This window comes from Microcebus murinus, chromosome 10, assembly GCF_040939455.1.
Source record: "Microcebus murinus isolate Inina chromosome 10, M.murinus_Inina_mat1.0, whole genome shotgun sequence".
NCBI classification, from domain to species: Eukaryota; Metazoa; Chordata; class Mammalia; order Primates; family Cheirogaleidae; genus Microcebus; species Microcebus murinus.
This window is the reverse complement of record NC_134113.1, coordinates 93,353,421-93,377,131: the sequence shown is the minus strand read 5'-3', so window position 1 is coordinate 93,377,131 and position 23,711 is coordinate 93,353,421. Positions and strand designations below refer to the sequence as shown.

The 23,711-nt window shown below is 42.8% G+C and overlaps 1 protein-coding gene across 3 annotated transcripts; it reads right to left on the bottom strand.

Moving 5' to 3' along the window:
* Window positions 1-3,654: 3,654 nt before the first annotated feature.
* MFAP5 (microfibril associated protein 5) lies at window positions 3,655-16,385 on the bottom strand. 3 transcript variants are annotated; one of them, XM_012777605.2, is made up of 10 exons: window positions 16,198-16,379; window positions 15,609-15,668; window positions 14,598-14,633; window positions 11,229-11,273; window positions 10,727-10,759; window positions 9,911-9,946; window positions 7,443-7,472; window positions 6,603-6,690; window positions 5,339-5,412; window positions 3,655-4,092 (listed from the first exon to the last, which is right to left on the bottom strand). In XM_012777605.2, exons 2-10 carry the CDS (start codon window positions 15,664-15,666, stop codon window positions 3,980-3,982), a joined length of 513 nt encoding a protein of 170 aa, XP_012633059.2. In that variant the 5' UTR covers window positions 15,667-15,668; window positions 16,198-16,379; the 3' UTR covers window positions 3,655-3,979. The 3 variants fall into 3 exon arrangements, with proteins under 3 accessions (XP_012633059.2, XP_012633060.2, XP_012633061.2); XM_012777606.3 differs by lacking the exon at window positions 7,443-7,472 and having other exon boundaries at window positions 16,198-16,385; XM_012777607.3 differs by lacking the exon at window positions 14,598-14,633 and having other exon boundaries at window positions 16,198-16,385.
* Between the last annotated feature and the right edge of the window lie 7,326 nt (window positions 16,386-23,711).

The following is a 23,711-nucleotide window of genomic DNA, read 5'->3' as shown; positions in this document are numbered from 1 at the left end:
ATAAATTCCTTGGCCGGGTGCGGTGGCTCATGCCTGTAATTCTAGCACTCTGGGAGCCTGAGGGGGGGGGATTGCTAGAGGTCAGGAGTTCGAAACCAGCCTGAGCAAGAGCGAGACCCCCGTCTCTACTCTAAATAGAAAGAAATTAATTGGCTAACTAATACATATAGAAAAAATTAGCCAGGCATGGTGGCGCATGCCTGTAGTCCCGGCTACTTGGGAGGCTGAGGCAGCAGGATTGCTTGAGCCCAAGAGTTTGAGGTCGCTGTGAGCTAGGCTGACGCCACGGCACTCACTCTAGCCTGGGCAACAAAGCGAGACTTTGTCTCAAAAAAAAGAAAAAATATATATATATAAATTCCTTGCTTAATGAAGGTGTCATTTGTGTTAATCAGGAAAAGGATAAAATTAGTATCTTAAAGAGTAAAAGGTTTTCAGGCCAGGTGGGCTCAGTGGCTCAAGGGTGTGGTGGTTTACGCCTGTAGTCCTAGCACTCTGGGAGGCCGAGGCAGGCAGATCGTTTGAGCTCAGGAGTTCAAGACCAGCCTGAGCAAGAGTGAGACCCCGTCTCTACCAAAAATAGAAAAAATTAGCCGGGCATGGCTACAGGCGCATGCCTGTAGTCCCAGCTACTCAGGAGGCTGAGGCAGAAGGATTGCTTGAGCCCAGAAGTTGGAGGTTGCTGTGAGCTAGGCTGATGCCACGGCACTCTAGCCCAGGCAACACAGTGAGACTCTGTCTCAAAAAAAAAAAAAAAAAAAAAAAAGGAAGAGTTAAAGGTTTTCAAATTCTTTTCAGTGAGAGAACAAGGAAAGAAAACTAGAACATTAGGGACCTGAGGTGGTGCAGGGGTAACCAACAGCAACAACAATAGCAGCAACAAGACACAGAGGTGATGGAATTCTGGCAACAGGGAGAGAGTACAGAGGGAAATGGCTGGGGCCAAAAACAATCACCTGAAACTTTGACCTGGAACCTTTCTTAGGGGAAAGTTATAGGGCAAAATCAGACTTTATAAAGATGAGGAAAGAAAGCAAGTTAGAAATATTGGTTAACACATCAAGAAGAGTTGAAAAGTGTAGAGAACATAGGAATAAAGAGAAATGCCAGAACAGAGGGATTTTTTTTTTCTCAAAGGAAGATTAGTCAAAGAACACAGGGATTTGATGATGCAAAAGAGAAGTATGAAACGTCACCTAGCAAGACTGTTGGACCTGCAGGGGGCAGAAAAGTAAAAGAGGGCCACATCTGAAGGGAAGCAAATACATCTGGGGAGTTGGAGAACCAATGGCAATGATGTGGAATGAAGGATAGAACAGAGGTTGGCAGAAGAGAGAAGTTTGAGCAATATTGGTACTGAGTTTTCAAAGTGGAATAAAAGAGCATAAATTCAGGTTTTTTTGTAAACATAAAAGAAAAGAAAAAAGAATTAACCAGACCAAAGCCCACTTTATTCTGAGAAAGAAATTGGGAAAAAGGTATTTTATTTTTATTTTTTTTTTATTTTTTATTACTGACAAGTCTTGCTTCTAATGGTATTTTATTTTATTTTTTTATGAGACCGAGTCTCGCTTTGTTGCCCAGGCTAGAGTGAGTGCTGTGGCATCAGCCTAGCTCACAGCAACCTCAAACTCCTGGGCTCAAGCAATCCTGCTGCCTCAGCCTCCCGAGTAGCTGGGACTACAGGCATGCGCCACCATGCCCGGCTAATTTTTTCTACATATATATTAGTTGGCCAATTAATTTATTTCTTATTTTATAGTAGATTGGGGTCTCGCTCTTGCTCAGGCTGGTTTCGAACTCCTGACCTCGAGCAATCCACCCGCCTCAGCCTCCCAGAGTGCCAGGATTACACGCGTGAGCCACAGCACCCGGCCGGAAAAAGGTATTTTAAAATGTTTAACTCTCAATATACATCATACTGGGATTGAGGTGCTGTCTGGTTGGAATGTCAACATGTGCAGTGGGAGGGTCAAGTACATGAAGAGATTCTTAAAATGATTCTCTGTGCTTACAAGGTTTCCCTATTGTGGCTACAATATGCATTTAATATGTCTGTTTATAAATGAGTACATTTAATTCTAGAGACTGGATAAAGTAGAGATTACATGCTTTGGAGCTTTTATAGCTAGCATTTTTCTAGCATTTATCTTTAATCAGTTGTACCAATCCCATCAAACTAAATTGTTTCTTAAAAGCAAGAATGTGATCCTCATTTAGCTTGTTTTCTCAGCATTCTGAAAGGAATCCAATTCCTACTATCTCATGTTACTTGTTGTTCCCTAGTTCCTATTTGAATTTCATTGGTTTTTATAGAAAGTTATTGAGTTATTCAGACAGAAGTATCCATAATATATAATTTGTCACTTATTATTATGGGATTTTTTTTTTTTTTGAGACAGGGTCTCTCTCTGTCACCCAGCCTAAAGTGCAGTGGCATCATTGTGGCTCACAGCAACCTCAAACTCCTGGGCTCAAGCAATCCTCCTGCCTCAGCCTCCCGAGTAGCTGGGACTACAGGTGAATGCCATGATGCCTGGCTAATTTTTCTATTTTTAGTAGAGACAGGGTCTTGCTCTTATTCAGAGTAAAGTCTTGAACTCCTGAGCTCAAGCATTCCTTCCATCTCTGCCTCCCAGATTGCTAGGATTACAGGCTGAGCCACTGGGCCCAGCCCTATAATGGGATTTTGTTCTGTTACATTGTAGGCTGCTGTCCCCATCTAGGGTAAAACAGACATGACTGTGGTGAATTAGATTACATGTAGGCTTCAAAAATATGAATAATGCATTTAAATCCAGAGAATCATAGAATTAAAAGAAACCTTAGGACTAAAATATATTTAACCTTCTCATTTTGAAGATGAGGAAATCAAACCAGGACCTAATCAAGGAAAATGACTTATCTAAGGCTACATGGTTACAACCAGAGCCAGGATAAGAATGTGGGTTGTCTGAATATGGTATTTCTTTTACACTTTCATATTAACCATTAGGTAAACTTTCCACCTGCCTATTAAAATTCATGTCTGAATGCCCTTATTAGGCCCCAAACCAGGACATTCTAGAAGCCATTTGCACGATAATCTCTACTGTGCACTTGGTAAGTGGTAAGGGTGAAAGAAGTAGCAGCAACTTTAACCAATGGTGTGGTTTCACACTAAGTTGTCTAATTTGCTTTGTGGAGGTAGGCTAACCCCAGTACTACCATAATAGAGTAAGTAAATGAGTCTTACTTTCCAGCCCTACTTCCTGATGGACAACTGCATGAAAAATTAGATGGGGAATTATGAGTCTAAATTCTATACCTGGCATAGTCCTCATTCTATAGCACCAGCGTCTGAGCCTAGCAGACGATAACATTTTGGCTCTTTGTATATTGCTAGTAGTATTTTATAATTCTTGGTTCTGTTGGAGAATCTTCTATTACTACAAAAATTACCATGATCCTTCTCATAAAGAAGACCTACCAGGCAAATTTAGGACAATCCAGCAAAACAGTTAAAATAAGAGTAATGAGGAACATGTGAGTATGAATAATGGTGAGTTCACCTGGATAACTGTTGAAAGACAAATAAATGAAGTTCTATGGTTAGCCAGGATAGACAAGGATAGCTTCTTCCACCCTAGGATCTATATCAGACGGATTCAATGGTAAAGATTATTGACATAAAGTTTATTCTCCCCTGAAATTTTATGTAGAATGTTTGTATGTAAGCCTTATGGTCATCATTTATTCCACTGTGTCTGTGGTATTGAGAAGCAGCAGAACCATGCAATACTATACATAGACTTTGTATTTGTATGAGATAAATGTTATCAGTCTGGGTAAAAAATTAGAAAGTAGGAGTAAAAGCTGGACATTACTAAGAGATTGGTTAAGAAATACTGTCTATGGGTTAGCTGACCATGGCTGGAGAAGAAGGAAACTCTCCTTCCTTGCACCTACACATTCCTTCTTGTTTCCTGTTCCTGGATGATCACAGAGCCCTCGGTCTCTGCAAATCCACATTTTCACAGGGAGGAAGTCGGAAGTAGTTGGAGCGACGGAGTCTCCGTGGGGGCAGACCGGCCATCTGACGGCAAAGTTCATCTAGGAGAGAAGCAGAGCACGTGGGAGGAGAATGCAGGGAGACAGCAAGGGCTCTTGTTTTAAGGGAAGGAGAAGACTTTGCAGGTGGTGTAGAGACAAGGTTGAAGAGAAAAACATCTGGGTTACAACCTCAGCGCTATCACTTATTTAACTGCTTACTAGAAAGTTTCCTAACTTTTATGAACCTCGCGATCCCTTTCTATAAACATTAAAACACCTACCCCAACAGTGTGTTTGTGAGTATTACAATGAAATAACGTATGCAAAGTACCTTGCACAAGCGGCCAGTAAATGTTATGCACCTAGCTCCCAATTATTCTAATGATGGATCTATTAAATAGAAAAATGAGGTCCAATCATTCAGTGCACATTCAGGTATTTATTACGTGCAAATGGCCAACTTTAGTAAGTCCCCTGAGATACCTGAAAGTGCCTCGAGTCCCAAAGACTCATCCTTCACCTCAAGGTGCTTCCCTTGCAGGTGGCCTGCGCAGGGCCGATGGGGGCGAGCCGCAAGTTTCCTTCTGCGAAGTCAACTACAGCTCTTACTCAGGAGCTCCGCGCAGAGCTGGCTGCTGAGTCAGAAGTGGCCGTGTCTGTGGTGTCTTCACCAACCGCAGCCATCATTTGGGGCCGGCCATGGGGAAGGTGAGAAATGTCTTTGTTCCCACCATGTGTGGTCTGTAACCACACACTTGGGACGCTTGTAATTGTTCTTATAACGTCTTTCTACCTTCCTCCACCCCTGAAATGTCACAGTAAGAAATGTAAGTGGTTCTTGGAGTTGGCGAAATGTTTATAATGGAGGCTATTTCTAAATGTCTCATCTATTTTTTATTTATAGGCCCAATTCAGGTGTGTGTGTGTTTCCTTTTCAGAGGGATGGCCATGGCTGCTGACTAGCCAAGTCTGTTCTGTGAGAGCTGACTTACCTTTTCTCCAGAACCCCAGAGTGAGCTGTAAAACAGCCAGAGCTTCCGAAAGCTCTCGTGTGGGAGAGGTTGAGGAGTTACAATCTAGTTGGAAAGGGATTTAGGGAGACTTTTCTTAGGGTTGTGTTTGTATATTAAGCATACAGCTTTACTTAGATTGTTTATTTGGGGTAACTTTCGGCAGGAGCTGATAGAATTTAAGGGAGTAGCCTAAAGTCTTCCTCCAAAGCCAGACTCTAGATATATTAGCATCATGCCCCTATTACCCCTGTCATAACCGCTTCTCACCAATAAACACCCAGACATCCTCTTACCTTTCATAACTTCATGTTCCTTACAGACAAGACGGGAGCAGATCTCATTGTTGATGATATACATACGTCGTAAACTGCCACAGGTTCCAATGATATGGTCAAGAAAGGAGATAAAAAAAATTGAGAGGGAGAAAGGGAGAACTAGCCTAGGTCTAGGATGCCTCTTCTTTTTTTCTATTTCTTTTTTTTTCACAGCAACTTCAAACTCCTAGGCTCAAGGGATCCTCCTGCCTCAGCCTCTCAAGTAGTTGGGACTACAGGCGCACACAACCACACCCAGCTAATTTTTCTATTTTTTTGGAGAGACGAGGTTTCACTATGTTGCTCACGCTGGTCTCGAACTCCTAGCCTCCAGCGATTCTCCTGCCTTGGCCTCCCAAAGTGCTGGGATTACAGGCGCAAGCCACCATGCCTAGCCTAGGATGCCTCTTCAACACTTGTATTCCCCACTCTCTTCTATCCGTTCTTCCCCAACTGGATTTCCTTAAGTATTTCAGACTTCCTTTTTTTCCCCCCAATGGAACGTAGGAAATGGAATGGTATTAATTATTCTTTGTGACATTTTGCACACTCTTCCTAGAGTCAAGTTTTTTTTTTTTTTTGAGACAGAGTCTCGATTTGTTGTCCAGGCTAGAGTGAGTGCCGTGGCATCAGCCTAGCTCATAGCAACCTCAAACTCCTGGGCTCAAGCAATCCTCCTGCCTTAGCCTCCCGAGTAGCTGGGACTACAGGCATGCGCCACCATGCCCGGCTAATTTTTTGTATATATTTTTAGTTGGCCAATTAATTTCTTTCCATTTATAGTAGAGACGGGGGTCTCGCTCTTGCTCAGGCTGGTTTCGAACTCCTGAACTCGAGCAATCCGCCCGCCTCGGCCTCCCAGTGAGCTAGGACTATAGGCGTGAGTCACCGCGCCCGGCCTAGAGTCAAGCTTAATACTGGTCCCCACTGTTTTCTACCTCCAGAGTTGGGTCTTTTGCTCCAGGCTCTTTCCATCAGGTAATAAATTGAACATAGCAGAGTTTCCCTTGTGACCCTCCTTCCTCAAGCCCTCACCTTCACTTGCCTTCTAGTGTCTATTATTTGGTCTATTCTCTGTTTACTTCAACCAGACTTCAGGTTCTAGCTGGTACCTTCAGGAATCCCTAGGAGGGTTGTGCTAAAAACCAAAGATTGCAACTCCTTGGTGGGTGCTCATTAAATAATCACTAACGCCAAAACACGACCATGGTAGATGCTCTCTGAGCATTCTGGAATCCCTTACCTGGTGAAGCATAACTGATGGACACATTGTTTGACTGGCCGATGCACGGAGTAGAGTCTTGTGCAAGCAAATTTCTCATCCCGGCACTCTGAAGAAGCCCAACACAAAAAATAGGGAGGTCCACATAGGAGCAGCATCAACGAAGGATGAAAGTGATGGGGAAGCAGAGAGGGGGTGGGAAAAAATATACACAATAGTCTCCACAGAGAACCAGTATAAACTGAGGCATGTCCTTCCTGCTAACCAAAAGCAGAGCAAGGGGAAATTAACTACATGAAATTTAGGTGCTTCCCTACCAGGAAGCAGAAGTGGATAAAATAATCTCTGCGGGCACTTCCAGGAAAAAAGTCTTTCTAAGATTATCCAATAGGAAATATAAAATAGAAATGCTGATAATTTCATTCTGAAGAATAAGAATTCTAAAGCAGGTCACTGCTTCTCCGTTCCAGCAGTTTTCAACCCTCACTGTACACCAGAATTATCAATGCATTGGGAAAAGCAATTTTAACCGTGACATCTATGGTACAGTGGAGTCCTTGTAGTCAAGTTAATTTTAGTTCCCAATCTATTAGCCACCAAATAAAGCCCAAAGGTAGTGTAGGGAGAGGGCTGTTTAGGGACCACGGAACACTGGTTCCATCCTTTCCCCATGACTTTTAGGACAGGAGCTCATTTAAAAAATAAAAAGGAATGGGGAAGTGAAGGGCACTAATACTCTTTGAGAAAGAATTGGAAGTAAACTAGAAGATGTACCAAGTATCCTCCAAGGAATAAGGAGGTAAGGAATCCACAGGAAGAATAAAAAGACTTAAGAAAAAGGCATTCAAGAAATAATCATACCTGCTGTGGTATTTTTAGCATTGGGCAAGGCTGAAAAGCAGAAATTTTATTCAGTTATTACCACTTCTAGAAGTCACTACCTTTGTAACTGTCACCTTGCCTCACTTGGGGCCAGCTTGGGGTGCCCATAAATAGGAAACAAATGAGTTAATAACTCTTAGCAACTTCTAAAAGAAAACCCATATTGGGCCGATTTTATCCACAAAATTGAAGGGATTTAGGAGGCAGGTTGGTATTTTTTTCTTTCTCCTTTCTCTCCCAGGGAGTTGAGAAATTCATTGTAACGTGAAAATCTTTGTGTTGTTGACAAGAAGCAAATTTAGTTAGGAGCACAAGGCAAAGAGCCATATGTCCAGAAAAGCTTCTTCTAGAGCTAAGAAGAGAAACAACTATTATCCTGTAGATGCTCTTTCTCATAAGGAAAAAATTTTGTATATTAAATACATCTTCATGAGTTCTTTGATAGAAGTTGTTGCGTAAAGAACAGCGAGGGTCGTATCGATAGCTAGACCTAAGCTAAGGGCAAGTTTAATGATGGGCTTGTTCACAGAATGGAGAGCAGGTCAAGAGTTAGATGACTAGATGAGGCAGAGGAGTTATCTGGGGAAACGTCACTGGAAAAGTCACTGTGGATACAATACCAGGAAGTGTGCTAGGTAATTTCATCTACCCCATGGTTTCAAGGCAGGTTTATGTGCTATTAATTCCCAAATCTATGCTTCTGATCTCTCTCCCAAACTTGAGACCTATATAAATTCAACTGTCTTTTTTTTTTTTGTATTTTATTTATTTATTTTTCTAGGATACTATGGGGGTACAAATGTTAAGGTTACGTATATTGCCCTTGCCCTCCTTCCTCCCTTCAACTGCCTTTTTATGGAAGAGCTCTTGGATTTTCCAGCAATCGTTCAAATTCAGTGTCTCTCTAACTTAATTATCTTTCCCTTTACCAACTCAGCCTGTTCCTCAGTGAACGGCATCACCATCCACGCAATAGCCACATCTAGAAACCTGGGCATCATTTCAACAGTCCCCTCTCCTTCATAGCGCACATTTGATTCTCACTGTCTCTACCTTGGTTCAGGCCGTCATCTTTTACTGGGCATACTGCAACAGCATTCTTGCTATTGGTTTTCTAGATTCTAGGCCGATGGTGATCAAATCATCTCTCCACGTTGCCCTGGGGCATGGCAGGGCAGGCGGAGTGCGATCTCCCCAGTGGCTCTAATCAGAAACTTCCCTTGCATAAACTTCTGTCTGACTACTTTTCATTTCCATCCCATGACTTTTTTTTTTTTTTTTTTTTTTTGAGACAGAGTCTCACTTTCTTGCCTAGGCTAGAGTGAGTGCCGTGGCGTCAGCCTAGCTCACAGCAACCTCAAACTCCTGGGCTCAAGCGATCCTCCTGCCTCAGCCTCCCGAGTAGCTGGGACTACAGGCACGAGCCACCATGCCCGGCTGATTTATATTAGTTGGCCAATTAATTTCTTTCTATTTTTATGGTAGAGACGGGGTCTCGCTCTCGCTCAGGCTGGTTTTGAACTCCTGACCTTGAGCAATCCACCCGCCTCAGCCTCCCAGAGTGCTAGGATTACAGGCGTGAGCCACCGCGCCCGGCTTCATCCTATGACTTTTGCCCACATTGTTTTCTTTACCTGAAGGCTCTTCCCCATTCTGTTCACTTCTACCTGTCTTTTGGGAAGCAACTTGGTCAATATCCCCTCTGGAAAAACCTTTCCTAACTCCTAACACTCAATTCTAGTCAAGAACTCTTTCTGTGTCTTTCATAGTTTGTTTCTCTTATCCTGATTGTAGAATTCTGTGAAATTGAATAAAGCTATCTGTTTGTCTATCTTGTCCTTTATACAAAAGGCATCTAGTAGAAGAAAATCAGTTTTATTCACCTTTATATCACTGGTACCTAGTAGGCTCTCAATAACTATTTGTTAAAAATAATCTAGCTTCCCTCTCCTTTTCTCACTTCCTACAACTTGTTCCTTATATCTTTCCCCCCAGCCATTAAAGAAACTCAGTTTCCCACATGTGCCAAGCTATCCTTCACTCTCCCATCTTTGAACATGTTCCCTCTGGCTGGAGTGCCCATCCCTTCCTCCAACTCCCTGTTTGCTGCAATTCTTCTTTTAAGATTCAGTGGAAGCATTACTTCTAGAAAACTTCCTTTTATCTTCCCAAACATTTGTTTAAATCTTTGTCTTACTTTTACCCACCAAGTCTTGGAAACTTTAAGAGAAAGATCTTATAGTGCTATTTTGTGTATCAAACACCTAACACAGTTCCTGCTTGTTAAGGGTTTAAGAATGTCATAGTTAAACGGAAACATTGGAGGAATGTTATGCATAAGGTGTCGTCCTGTCTATTTAGGATCCTTTGGTAGCTGCACTGCCATCTGTAATGGGCTCCGGGGAAAACCCAGAATGGCCCTGGTGGCCCTGCAGACCTGAACTCACCCGAGTCATCTGTGGCCGGCTCGACATCAGCCAGAACTGCAAAGACACAAACAGCAGGCGTGAGGAGGCTTTAAACTGCGAGGGGGAAGGCAGAGTGGGAAGAAGAGGAAGGGAGATACCAGGGCAAGGGCAAGGGCAAGGCTATGGCTGGTTTGTGTTTTATGTACAAGGGTATAGAATTAATCGAAGTAATTGTGAATATGCTTTGAGGAATATTAGTCCTTTTGACATTTGACTAATTTTTGGAAGCCTTTATTATCTATGCCTTATTTTCACTATTAATCCACTTTGTTCCTTTTTTTTTTTTTTTTTTTTTTGAGACAGAGTCTCACTCTGTTGCCCAGACTAGAGTGCCGTGGCATCAGCCTCGCTCATAGCAACCTCAAACTCCTGGGCTAAAGCAATCCTCCTGCCTCAGCCTCCCAGGTAGCTGGGACTACAGGCATGCGCCACCACTCCTGGCTAATTTTTTCTATATATTTTTAGTTGGCCAATTAATTTCTTTCTATTTTTAGTAGAGATGGGGTCTCGGTCTTGCTCAGGCTGGTCTCGAACTCCTGAGCTCAAACTATCTGCCTGCCTCGGCCACCCAGAGTGTTAGGATTACAGGCGTGAGCCACCATGCCCCACCTGTTCCCTTTCTTTAGAGGACTAGAAGGCCTCTCTTTCTTTTTATCCCACTGTCACTGAACAACAACATTCCCACAACCCCTCCAGCCAGCAATAAAAATATAGGATGAATTTAAGAGCTGGAATAAATATTCTGAATATTAACATGAATCATGTCATTTTTTAAAGAACTCCAGTAAAACTTACCTGTTTCATCTGTAGGGGGATCGTTCACCAGATCTGCAAAGACACACAATAGGGAATGAGAAAAGCAGGTGGGAAAGGTACCTCAGAGAAGCAGGACAAAGGGATGACGATCTAAAAGGAGACAAGAAGGGGGGGAAATGGGCATTTATTGAAACCTTAAAATCTGTACCCCCATAATATGCCGAAATAAATAAATAAATAAATAATTTTAAATGCTAAAAAAAAATAAAAATAAAAAAATAAAAGGAGACAAGAAGATTGAAGTGAAGGCATGTGGACTGTTGGGTAAATAAGGGACTGTCACAGAACGAAATGGAAGAGATTATAAGATTGGGCACGTGTACAGAGAGGCTGGCATCTAAGATGGACAACAGAGCTCAGTATGGGCTCGGAGTGTCCACCAGCTCTTTTCTAGTCTTTATTTCTCTTTGTGTAGACATCACCCTCAATCTCTCCATTCCCAATATGAGAGCAAACAAATGAACAAAAAAAGGTAACTTACTAGGATCGTCTGTGAATGTTTCTTGAGTCGCTTGAGTCACATCATCTGAAAAAAAAGAAGTCAGAAAACATTTTCTGAGCATTCTCTGTCTCCCTCCCACCCTTGCATTCCCAGTAAGTGAAATTGTCTAGCATAGTGCCCAACAGAGAATTGACTATTGTTTTTCCTTGCTTGTTTACAATAATCACACCAGATTAATGACGCTTTGCAATATGTATTTAAAATGAAAATTGGCTATACCAAAGACATTGTGACTTTGACATTTATAATTCTGATATAATATTGGATATGAATTTGCTAATATGTTTATATACAAGAGCATTCACAAAAGATGATGTTGATGTTTTTCTGATGCTCATTGAGATGTGAGGTGAAGAGAGACAAGGGAAAATGCCAATTTAAGTAGAGAATGCTTTGTATTTTATCATGGGAAAATAAAGGCAAGAGGAGAAACATAAAAATGGTTCAGGTCTTTTTTATTTTTTGAGACGGAGTCTCACTTTGTTGCCCAGGCTAGAGTGAGTGCCGTGGCATCAACCTAGCTCACAGCAACCTCAAACTCCTGGGCTCAAGCAATCCTCTGCCTCAGACTCCTGAGTAGCTGGGACTACAGGCATGCGCCACCATGCCCGGCTAATTTTTTCTAAATATATTAGTTGGCCAATTAATTTCTTTCTATTTATAGTAGAGATGGGGTCTCGCTCTTGCTCAGGCTGGTTTCAAACTCCCGACCTTGAGCAATCTGCCCGCCTTGGCCTCCCAGAATGCTAGGATTACAGGCAGGAGCTACCGCGCCCGGCCAATGGTTCAGGTCTTAAGGTTAGATTCTGTTGGGACAAATTGAGGAAACTGTATCTGAAACTGTAAATAACAAAACATCCTGAAACAAATTGTCTCTATTTTGAAAAGCAAAATAACAAAGCAGCCTTAGCATTTACTTTTATTTTTTAATTCATATATACATTTTTTTTTGAGATAGGGTCTTGCTGTATTGTCCAGTGTTGAGTGCAATGAAGTCATCGTAGCTCACAGCAACCTCAAACTCCTAGGCTCAAGCAATCTTCCTGCCTCAGCCTCCCAAATATTAAATAGTTGGGACTACAAAGGCCTGCCACCATGCTCAACTGCTTTTTTCTATTTTTTGTAGAAACAGGGTCTTACGATGTTACCCAGGCTGGTCTCGAATTCCTCATCTCAAGTGATCCTCCTGCCTCAGCCTCCCAAAGTGCTAGGATTATAGGCATGAGCCACCATTCCTGGCCTCATATATAAATGTCATCGTATATATTTAAGGTATATATATGATGTTTTGAGATACATACACAAAGTAAAACAATTACTACAGTCAACCAGTCAAGCAAATGAACCTATCTATCTCCTCACATAGTTTCCTTTGTATGTGTGTGTGATAAAAGCACCTGAAATCCACCCTCTTAACAAATAACCCTTGAATATTTAACAAGTATTCCATCTGCAATTGCTCTCCAGTATAAATAGCTCACATTCATAATCTATTTCACCCACTAGGGGGCAGCAAATTCACATAGTTTGCTTTGACTTTTTTAAACTTCAGATTCTAAATGTCAGCTCTGTATCTGATGAGAACAAAGGCAAAACACAAATAAAGCATTTCATAGGAGTTTCCACTGCTTCCTCCATCCTTTTTTCCCAAATTTCAGATAGAAAGTCACCAAGTCTGACACAAGAGCCTTTTTACCTTTAACATTGGTTATGAGCTTTCTTTCCTCAGAATAATTTTTAACAAAAGGAATCTAAGTCCGTTCCAATCCCGCAGGGTATGTGAAAAACCACTGACCAGAATCATTCCAGAAACTGTAAGAGAGGACCGGAGCCTCTCCAGGGTGTAGCCCAATCCTTCCCGGTTTCCCTTCTCCAGAGCCCCAGCCACATTCCTGGCCAGCCACTCACAGAGCAGGAGCGAAGCAATGCAAGGACAGGGGGGTTGAGAGTGTACCCAGCCATGTCTTTGGGATTACAGGGCAGAGCACTGCTTTTCTGTACACGATTCTGTGCAACCATCTTCTCCAAGAGCTACCACCATATAAATGTTTTATCTAGGATTCATGAAGTTCTCTGGAAAGAAATCTTTTTTTTTAAGACACTCTCACTTTGTTGTCCAGGCTAGAGTGAGTGCCGTGGCGTCAGCCTAGCTCACAGCAACCTCAAACTCCTGGGCTTGAGTGATCCTTCTGCCTCAGCCTCCCGAGTAGCTGGGATTACAGGCATGCGCCACCATGCCCAGCTAATTTTTCTATATATTTTTAGTTGGCCAATAAATTTCTTTCTATTTTTAGTAGAGATGGGGGGGGTCTCGCTTTTGCTCAGGCTGGTTTCGAACTCCTGACCTTGAGCCCGCCTTGGCCTCCCAGAGTGCTAGGATTACAGGCGTGAGCCACCACGCCAGCCTGGAAAGAAATCTTAAGACATTTTCATTGTAATTTACCACATTTCTCTTAGAAAAGCATCCTAAGTCATAAAACAAGCCTGGTCCTTAACTAGCCCAGAGAAATGAATTCAGATGTTTAGTTTTGCTTGTGCTGGAATTTGAACTAGGTTCAGAAACTTGGGGATTCAGATATTTTTAACTTGGAGAAAAAATGGTTTTATTTCTATGTTTTTAACTTCTGTACTAGGACTCATTGTGTTGTGCCCCAGTATACACAGCTGTAAATATGAAACAAGTTTCATGAAATAATACTTTACTTTTGCCAAACGAATGCGATGCACTCTGACATATTTATTTTAGTCTATCTTAATTCATTAAAAAAATACCAGTTGTGGCCCACTAAAATTGATGCTATGACCCATTAATGGGTTGCATACGACAGTGCTCTGTCTTCTAAGTCTCCTGGGTTGGGAGAAGTAAAGAGATAAATTATAATTATGTGAATGCCTTGAGGCAGGGTGGAGTTTTCTTCGTCAAACTGAAGGAAGTGATTCTTTAGGAGCCAAAACTTCTAGGTTCTGCCTAGTCACACCACAATTTCCCATATACTGAGATAAGCTCCTACCCTGTCTTTGAATTTTCATTTTTCCACAGTTACAAGCGTTAAAAAAAATGCTTTCTGTAGGGATTAGCGGGCATCTTCTGAGTGAGATAAGAGATGTGACGAGGAGAGTGGAAACAAGAGATGGGAAGTCTCAGGAAAGGTGTTTCCGCAGTGAAAAAAAACAGACAAGGAGGTTTTATAAATGGCATGATGGGATTGTGGAAACTGGTGAAGTAGATCCTGTTTCTCAAAACTTGGCTACGTACCGCCCTGTCATAGGGCAGAGTCTGTACGTCTGTTCATCTACATTATCCTGATAAGAACCCAACAGAGCCCGTATATGCAAGGGCTCACCTACCTCCTCGCTGGCCATTGGCTCCCAGGGGTATCCAGTCTGCAGCGAAGGAAGGAGAAAAAGGATGTGAGTGACTGCAGCTCTGTACCCAAGAATCCTTTTGTGACATGAACCAGAAAATGATGGGCAAATGGTTGTACTTTATCCAAAGATAAAGTTTTATTCCTATATAGTTCAATACAAAATTACTCAGACCGTTAGTGCTATGCACAAAACGGGTAGAAATAGAAACAGTCCAGAAAGACAAGTCCCTGAGAACAAAGCCCTGGTCTGCTAAGCCCTGGCCCAGGAGGCCGCCTTGCCCTCATTCCCAGCCCGCAGTGGGGTCCTGTCCCACATAGGGGCCCACCTGCCCTTCTATGCCCGCAGCCTTCCCCCAGCTGAACAAAGCAGAATTCTTTTTCAGCCATATCTGTCAGAAGGAAGAAAAAAATAGAAGAGGATATCTTTAAAGTCTTAGGTTCACTTTCTGTGGCCAATGTTCTAGCTAGAATCTTGGAAGTCTGTGAAGATCATTTTTCTTTTGTGTGTAGGTATGGGGTATATTTTTTGTGTGCACATGAATATAATTGTGTGTAGGCCGGTGCTAGTATTTGTTAGGTGTTGGTGTATATATTCCCACTGTTTTTGTTCAAGATTTAAATTTGGTCCAGTTTCTTATCAGGCAAGTCCCAGTATATTAGCTCCTTTTCCCTTTGGTATTTGTTTACTTGTATATTTTACACGTGTGACCCGCTTAGGGTGGTGAATATACATTTGTGTGTATCTTAGTTTCTCAATTCTCAGGATGCCTTTTCCCAAATCTGAGGTCTAGTCACATTCCTGACCTTTTTTCTTTGACACGAAATCTATTCTTTTCTTCTCTTTACTAGCAATTCTGGAGCCCAATACCAAGCATCTCTCCTCCCATTCCCCTTCAACCTCGTTCCATCCCCCCTTCTAGCAGGGACCCCCCTACACACATAGCGGCGGCGCTGACACTCGAGGGAGAAAAGGATAGAGGTAAGAACTCACCAGCGGGGATGAGAAGAGCAGTGAGGAGCAGCAGCACCTTGGGTCCCAAGAGCAGCATTCCTGATGGGGCGGTGGGAGAGCGGAGAATGTGATGCTCAGGGCCACATCAGCAGTGTGGGGCCGGGAAAGATGTCTCGGGTCCCCTGTCTCTTGTCTCCCCAGGAGCTTTCTTGATTTCCCCTTATGACTCGAACCCTTCCTCTCTTTTCTTACCTTTTCACCAACATTCATTTCTCCCTCAATTCTGTTCTTTGGTCACTTATCATTATTCTAGATCTTATTACTCTTTCCTACCAAGTCAGAGGAAATTTCATATTCCAAATGGTCCATATTTGTCCCTTCCCTGTGGCCCCTTTCACCGCTCATGTCTAATCTTCCTCTTTTGTATCATCTGCTCATCTTGGTGTCTCTTCTCATTTGAATTTCATGGATAGTTGGGAGTCTGAGCAAGTCTAAGTTTGGTGACATTCCCCACTGTCCCTCTCCAGCCCTTCAACACACCACACACACACACACACACACTCTCTCTCTCTCACACACACACACACCTTCCCGCTATTTAGGGTTTTATATAACCAAGTTAACTCACTGTCTACGGTGCTCTGTTCTTTCCACCGAGTCCTTTGGCTGCTGACTGTGTGTCTCTCCCCTTATGCTGTTCTGACTTTGGCTGGAGAGTAGGATGCACAGAGCCACGCCCTGGGAAGGACTTCAGACTTGGCCTACTCAAACAATGAGATGAGGGAGAGCGAGGAGAAGGAGAGAGAGAGAAGCCAGTCGAATGCTTGTTACAATGAGGCTGGAATGAAGAGGGAGATGGGAATTTGCAGCCGCTCACACCCTCATTCCAAAGCTTATGACCACACTGGCGAGAGATCTTGCTGCTCTCTAGAACCGCTGGCCCAAGCTGATGTAAGCTGTTCTTCCATCAGCCTATTTTCCCTGCTCTCACAGTCCGGCCCCAGCCCTCTTTTTTTCCCTGGGTTTCCTTCTTACCTAAATAGTTCCCCTTCGTCCTTGGAGTGTTTGACTGCACATTACCAGAATCTGTGTCCTTCTCTGGAGATCTTCCTTATTTGAATCATTCCTTCATTACCCTTTTTCACTTTTTTCTTTTCTTTTCTTTTCTTTTCTTTTCTTTTCTTTTCTTTTCTTTTCTTTTCTTTTCTTTTCTTTTCTCTTTTCTTTTCTTTTCTTTTCTTTTCTTTTCTTTTCTTTTCTTTTCTTTTTTTTGAGGCAAAGTGTCACTCTGTTGCCCCAGCTAGAGTGCAGTGGCGTCAGCCTCGCTCACAGCAACCTCAAACTCCTGGGCTCAAGCAATCCTCCTGCCTCAGCCTCCCGAGTAGCTGGGACTACAGGTGTGCCCCACCACTTCCAGTTAATTTTTCTATGTTTTTGTAGAGGCGTGGTCCCACCATGTTGCCCAGGCTGGTCTCAACTCCTGAGTTCAAGTGATCCTCTCACCTCGGCCTCCCAGAGTGCTAGGATTACAGGTGTGAGCTACCACACCTGGCCTCGTTCTTTTTCAATATTCATCTTCTCAACACTAGCAAATTCCTTTGTATCCCTGTGTTTCTTTTTCTTCTCTGCCTCCTTCTTGACCCACACATTCAGATTCTATTTCCCCCCTCCCCCAAGAATATCCTATTTATTTTCACAACCAAGCAAACACAGACACTATATGAGTTGTTGAATCTTGCTTTGTTGCTCAGGCTAGAGTGAGTGCCATGGCGTCAGCCTAGCTCACAGCAACCTCAAACTCCTGGGCTCAAGCGATCCTCCTGCCTCAGCCTCCCGAGTAGCTGGGACTACAGGCATGCACCACCATGCCCGGCTAATTTTTTCTATATATATTAGTTGGCCAATTAATTTCTTTCTATTTATAGTAGAGATGGGGTCTCGTTCTTGCTCAGGCTGGTTTCGAACTCTTGACTTCGAGCAATCCGCCCGCCTCTGCCTCCTAGAGTGCTAGGATTACAGGCGTGAGCCACCATGCCTGGCCACTATATAAGTTTTATTCAAGAGGAAGGCTGGTTGTCTTAGGGTTATAAAAAGTTGAGGAATTCATAACTTTCCAAATTCTTTTCAAATGTACAGGAGCTTCATGTAGGAAGGGGCCAGCCTTATTTTGTCTTTTGTCTTTATTTAACCTTATGTTAAGAATCTTGGTTTCTGGCCTCTCAGTGGCTCACGCCTGTAATCCTAGCACTCTGGGAGGCCAAGGCGAAAGGATTGCTTGAGTTCAGTAGTTCAAGATCAGCCTGAGCAAGAGTGAGACCCCGTCTCTGCTAAAAATAGAAAAATTAGCTGGGTGTTGTCCATGTATCTGTAGTCCCAGATACTCAGGAGGCTGAGGTAGGAGGATCACTTGAGCCCAGGAGTTTGAGGTTGCTGTGAGCTAGGCTGACGCCATGGCACTCTAGCCCCGGCAACAGAGAGAGACTCTGTCTCAAAAAAAAAAAAAAATCCTCCCACTTTGGCCTCCCAAAGTGCTGGGATTATAGGTGTGAGCCACCGTTCCCAGTCTCACTTACTTCATTTTCTATCAGTATTTTTCCTCAGATCGTGGAATATATAGATAACACTTTCTCTGATCCAGGAATTTTTAAAATTTTGTATTTGTTCTTGTTCATAGAAACCCTAGTGGTTAGACCACGAAAACAGCCCCACTTTGGAAAGAATAAACTCGAATTACAGAAACTCAAGTCTGAGGCATGGTGGACTTTGTACGCAATGAAAGTGGTAAGTTTCAGGCTGTTGGCTCCTTTATCTACAGTTGTGTCTTCCTATGAACTAAACTAGAGAAGAGTACAAGTGGACAGAGAGCAGATAGTATTAATAAGTGGCAGACTACAAGAAAGAGTACATGATGGAAGGAAGGAAGGAAGGAAGGAGCCTAGCTGAGAGAAAAGGAAAGCAATGAACATAGAAATAAGCAAAGAGCACTTCATAAGCACTCTGGTACCTCCGAGGGAGCTAGAAGTGCTCCATCTCTGAGATACACGGCTTATGGTCAGTCCCCAGAACAAATCTGAGTACAAAGCCCAGCTCTTCCGGCTGAGCACTTGCTCTTCTCCCATCTGCTCCACAATGAGGGGGCAGAGGCTAGAAAACAGATGTGATTCTAGCCTGGGGAGACTCAGGGAAAGAGAGCGAGGGGATAGAAGAAACAAAAAAGCAGATGCAAAGCAAGACCCAGCTAAGGCAGGACATAGAATAGAACGCCTAGAGCAACAATCATGTTTTCCATGAAGCTTAGACAGATGGAGACACTGAACTCAGGCCAATCATTTGGCAGGGAGAGCAATGACCTCAATGTGCTGGCCTAGCTAGACTATAGTTTAGGAAAGCCTCCCCAGGCAGTAGGAGGGGGCGCTCTCCTGGGGTTGGCGGAGGGATCTGAAGCGAGGGCAGTGAAAATAGGAACAGAATGTTCAGAGCAAGGCCAGAGGGGAGGACAGGCAGAGAGGAGCATCTTAGAAGGAAAAGAGCAGAAGCAAGGCAAAACAGTTGTTGGGCTTTATAGACTTCGAGGATGCAGTTATTACTCCCGCCACTTCACTTAACCAGCCTTAAAAAAGAAAAAAAAAAGTTAACAAAAAACAAAACAAAATGAACAAGGATGCAGTTATTAATAGTTTCAAGGTAGTTGGTTAATTTCTTCATGGTGGCTATGGTGGCTCTTTCTTCTAGCACAGTTCTTCATCTGTTTTCAGAGACCAATCTTGGATCCTCAGATTTCCTGTTCTCAGGGTGATCGGGTCAGCCTCTGTTGCATTACACCATAAATCTATCATTTAATTACATCAAATCAAAATCAGCACTAATGGTCAGAAATGAGCAAATGCCATCCAGATTGTAAGCCCATAATTACATAATTATGTAAGGCCATAATTTCCTGAGGTTCTCCCTCACACTGGGGAAAAACTCCTTGAGCAATAGTTCACATTCCCTCTTCACATAGGCTGGGCCTCTTGTGGGCAGACAATACATTCCCTGAGAAAAGCAAAATCCTCTGCAGAATTGACTGGCAGGTGTAGAAGTGACTTAATGAAGGCAATCTATGTTTGAGTTGCCCAGGAAAATTTTAATTTTCAAAAAAGGTCTGTTGAAAGATGGGCAAGTGCAGAGAAATAGAAAGAGAGACAGAATGCAAGACAGCAGGCTGGCTTCATTCATCTGTTTATTGGCCTGTAAAGAATACACCCATTAGCTGAAGGCCTCTGGGCAAATGTACAGAAACGTTATTACTACAGTCCAATCCAACTAAATTAAACCCAGGAGCTAAACACACACAAAAAATTCCCATAAAAGGAAGGAAGAGAAGGGAAGAGGGTTATATGAGATGGGGAGGGCAGAGAGAGGGAGTGGTGTGTATAGAGGAATGAAGCAATGAAGTAGTAACAGCCAAATGCAAAAGATGGACTTACATGCTAGCAGACATATGTCCTTAGAAAACTTGGGCTGGGGAACACATGTCTGTCCATCAAAATCCAGCTTAGGCTAGATATTGTGGCTCACACCTATAATCCCAGCACTTTGGAGGCCGGGGCAGGAGGATAACTTGAGGCCAGGAGTTCAAGACCAGTTTATACATTGTCTCCTTTCAGAAACCTTTTCTGGGCCCTCTCTGCTTCTGAAGAGCTAATCATTCCCTTTACTGAACTAACTCTTTGTTTATTTTTATAATTATATCATCAGCTTTATCAAACTCTTTTACATATCTTAAATCTCTATTGGGTTGAACATTCCTTGATGGCAGAGGCTAAATCTTACTCATCTGTAGTTGACATAATGGTTAGCACATAAGAACTGAAAATTTGGATTGAGTGAGATGAAGACTTGAAATGGTAAATTCCCATTTTGAGATATAAACATTCAAAAACTGGGTCAAATGCAAAGGAGTAAAAGTTAAAGTTTTAGGGAAGTAAGCAGTTTGAGAGTATACAGGGAGTTCAGCAAGTGGAATAAGTAACCAATATATTGAAGGGATATGAAGAGAATAGGAAATAGGAAACAGGCCACCCCAAAGCAGAGAAATTGGGTGACATCTATTCTTTTTTTTTTTTTTTTTTTTTTTTTAGACAGAGTCTCACTTTGTTGCCCAGGCTAGAGTGAGTGCCTAGCTCACAGCAACCTCAAACTCCTGGGCTCAAGGAATCCTCCTGCCTCAGCCTCCCGAGTAGCTGGGACTACAGGCATGCACCACCATGCCCGGCTAATTTTTTCTATATATATTAGTTGACCAATTAATTTCTTTCTGTTTATAGTAGAGACGGGTGTCTTGCTCTTGCTCAGGCTGGTTTCGAACTCCTGACCTCGAGCAATCCGCCCGCCTCAGCCTCCCAGAGTGCTATCATTACAGGCATGAGCCACTGCGCCCGGCCAACATCTATTCTTGAAACAAGGCTATCAAATCATTCATGTAAAATATATATAATCTATGTCACAATAATTAGTGCTTCTGTCTCATCATTCTGCTTTATGTAAATTTTCTGATGGTGCTGGTAGTCGGTTTTGCACTGTTACATTCATGCTGTCTTGACCATGCAAATGTAAAATGTTTGACCCAGATTCATGATTCTGATAAAGTTCCTGAAATAGAATCCACAACAACAAAAAATTTAAATAACTCTGATAAAACTGGCTATGGACAAATAAAATAGGATAAGTCCTAGAAATTTACTAATGGAAGGGAAATCTCCATTTTCTCATTTCACCACATCCCATCCTCTTACCTTCCCATACACATACACACAAAAAAGAAAGAAAGAAATTCTGGAATTTGCAAATGTGGAGAAAAATCCAAGAAAGTTCAATGTATATACTTATTCTTTTTTAAATTTTTTTCTTTAAATTTTGTTTCTCTCTTTTTTTTTTTGTCCTCCGTAGGGAAACTCTGAATGCCAATATACTTATCAATAAATAATCATAGCTAATATAACTAGTAATTTTGGCACATTTACATAATTAATATATAGTTTTATATGTTACATGTGCTATTCAGCCTATAAGATAGTCCCCAGTGGTCCCTATCTCTTGTTCTTTATCACCTTTGTAATCCTCTCCCCTTGAATGTGAACTGGATTTAGGGACTACTAGCAAATAGAATATAGCAGAGGTGATGGGCTGTAACTCCCAGATTAGGTTGCTAAAAGATTCTGGTTTCTATATTTGGTGCTCTCTTGCTTTCTTTTTCTTTCTTTTTTGAGACAGAGTCTCGCTTTGTTGCCCAGGCTAGAGTGAGTGCCATGGCATCAGCCTAGCTCACAGCAACCTCAAACTCCTGGGCTCAAGGAATCCTCCTGCCTCAGCCTTCCGAGTAGCTGGGACTACAGGCATGCGCCACCATGCCTGGCTAATTTTTTCTATATATATAGTTGGCCAATTAATTTCTTTCTATTTATAGTAGAGACGGGGTCTCGCTGTTGCTCAGGCTGGTTTCGAACTCCTGACCTTGAGCAATCTGCCCGCCTCTGCCTCCCAGAGAGCTGGGATTACAGTCGTGAGCCACCGCGCCCGGCCCTTTCACACACTCTTACTGACTGGTTATCATGAATTTCTGACACCTTTCCACTTGAAGATCCTTCTCCTCAGCTCCCTGAATGGTGCTGCTTATCAAACTACACTAAAACTCAGTGATTAAAATAATGTATTATTTTCCATGATTTTGTATGTTGATCAGGCAAGAATTCTGCTTCACATGGTCTTGGCTGGGCTGCAGGGATGGCTGAAAGACCTAAATTGGCCTCGCTCCCATGGCTAGTTGGTGTTGTCGGCCAGTGGGAATCCCAGATCCGGTTGGTGGGAGAAGTCTCAGTTCTCTTCCATGTAGTTTCTCCACCGACTTGCTTGGGCTTCTGACGCACGACCATGGGCTGAGAGAGGGAGCATTCCAAGAAGCAAATGAAGAAGCAACAGGTCTCTTAAAACTTAGCTTCAGAAGTTCTCACAACGTTCTGTTGGTCAAAATAAGTCACAAGGTCAGGTCCAATTTAAGGGGAGGAGAAAGAGACTCTACCTCTTAATGGGAGAAATCACAAAACATGTGCAGTCATCTTTAGTGCACCAGAGTGCCACTGAAGTGAAGCTGAAGCTTTCCAACAGACGAGGCTCCAGTGCCAAGCAAGAAACATTTGCACCTTCCCCTTTCCTGGAAACCTAATTCACCCTTACAATTCTAAGAAAAGCTGTCACACAAGAACTTCTTTGTTACTCGATCTGACAGACACATTTCAGTCTCATTTTCTCATTTTCTGCATTAGGCACTGCTGAACAGTTCCTACTCTCTGAAATGTCTCCTTCCCTTGGCATCTACGATTTCACAGTCCTTGTTCTCCTCTTAGCACCACCTCTCCAACGTTTCTAGTGTTCTTTTTTTTTTTTTTTTTGAGACAGAGTCTCACTCTGTTGCCCGGGCCAGAGTGCTATGGCATCAGCCTAGCTCACAGCAACCTCAAGCGATCCTTCTGCCTCAGCCTCCCCAGTAGCTGGGACTACAGGCATGCACCACCATGCCAGGCTAATTTTTTCTATATATTTTTAGTTGGCCAATTAATTTATTTCTATTATTGGTAGAGATGGGGTCTCGGCTGGTCTTGAACTCCTAAGCTCAAACTATCTGCCCACCTCGGCCTCCCAGAGTGCTAGGATTACAGGCGTGAGCCACCGCGCTCAGCCTCTAGTGTTCTTTTTATATTTCTTTTTTTTGTTTGTTTTTTCCTTCTGCATACTCTTTTTTTTAAAATTTGAGACAGAATCTCACTTTGTTGCCCAGGCTAGAGTGAGTGCCATGGCATTAGCCTAGCTCACAGCAACCTCAATCTCTTGGGCTCAAGAGATTCTACTGCCTCAGCCTCCCAAGTAGCTGGGACTACAGGCATGCGCCACCATGCCCGGCTAATTTTTTCTATATGTATTAGTTAGCCAATTAATTTCTTTCTATTTAGAGTAGAGACGGGGTCTCGCTCTTGCTCAGGCTGGTTTCGAACTCCTGACCTCCACCAATCTGCCTGCCTCGGCCTCCCAGAGTGCTAGGATTTACAGGCGTGAGCCACCACACCCGGCCCTTCTGGGTACTCTTAAGTATTGGTTTTCAAGGTT

Excerpts from the sequence above, each read along its gene's own strand:
- MFAP5 (XM_012777605.2), bottom strand. The coding sequence starts at position 15,666 with ATGCTGCTCTTGGGACCCAAGGTGCTGCTGCTCCTCACTGCTCTTCTC. Across the intron at positions 9,947-10,726 it reads TCCCCCTACAGATGAAACAG|TTCTGGCTGATGTCGAGCCG; the intron begins GTAAGTTTTACT and ends GTGTCTTTGCAG. Across the intron at positions 4,093-5,338 it reads GGAACATGAAGTTATGAAAG|ATGAACTTTGCCGTCAGATG; the intron begins GTAAGAGGATGT and ends CTTCTCTCCTAG.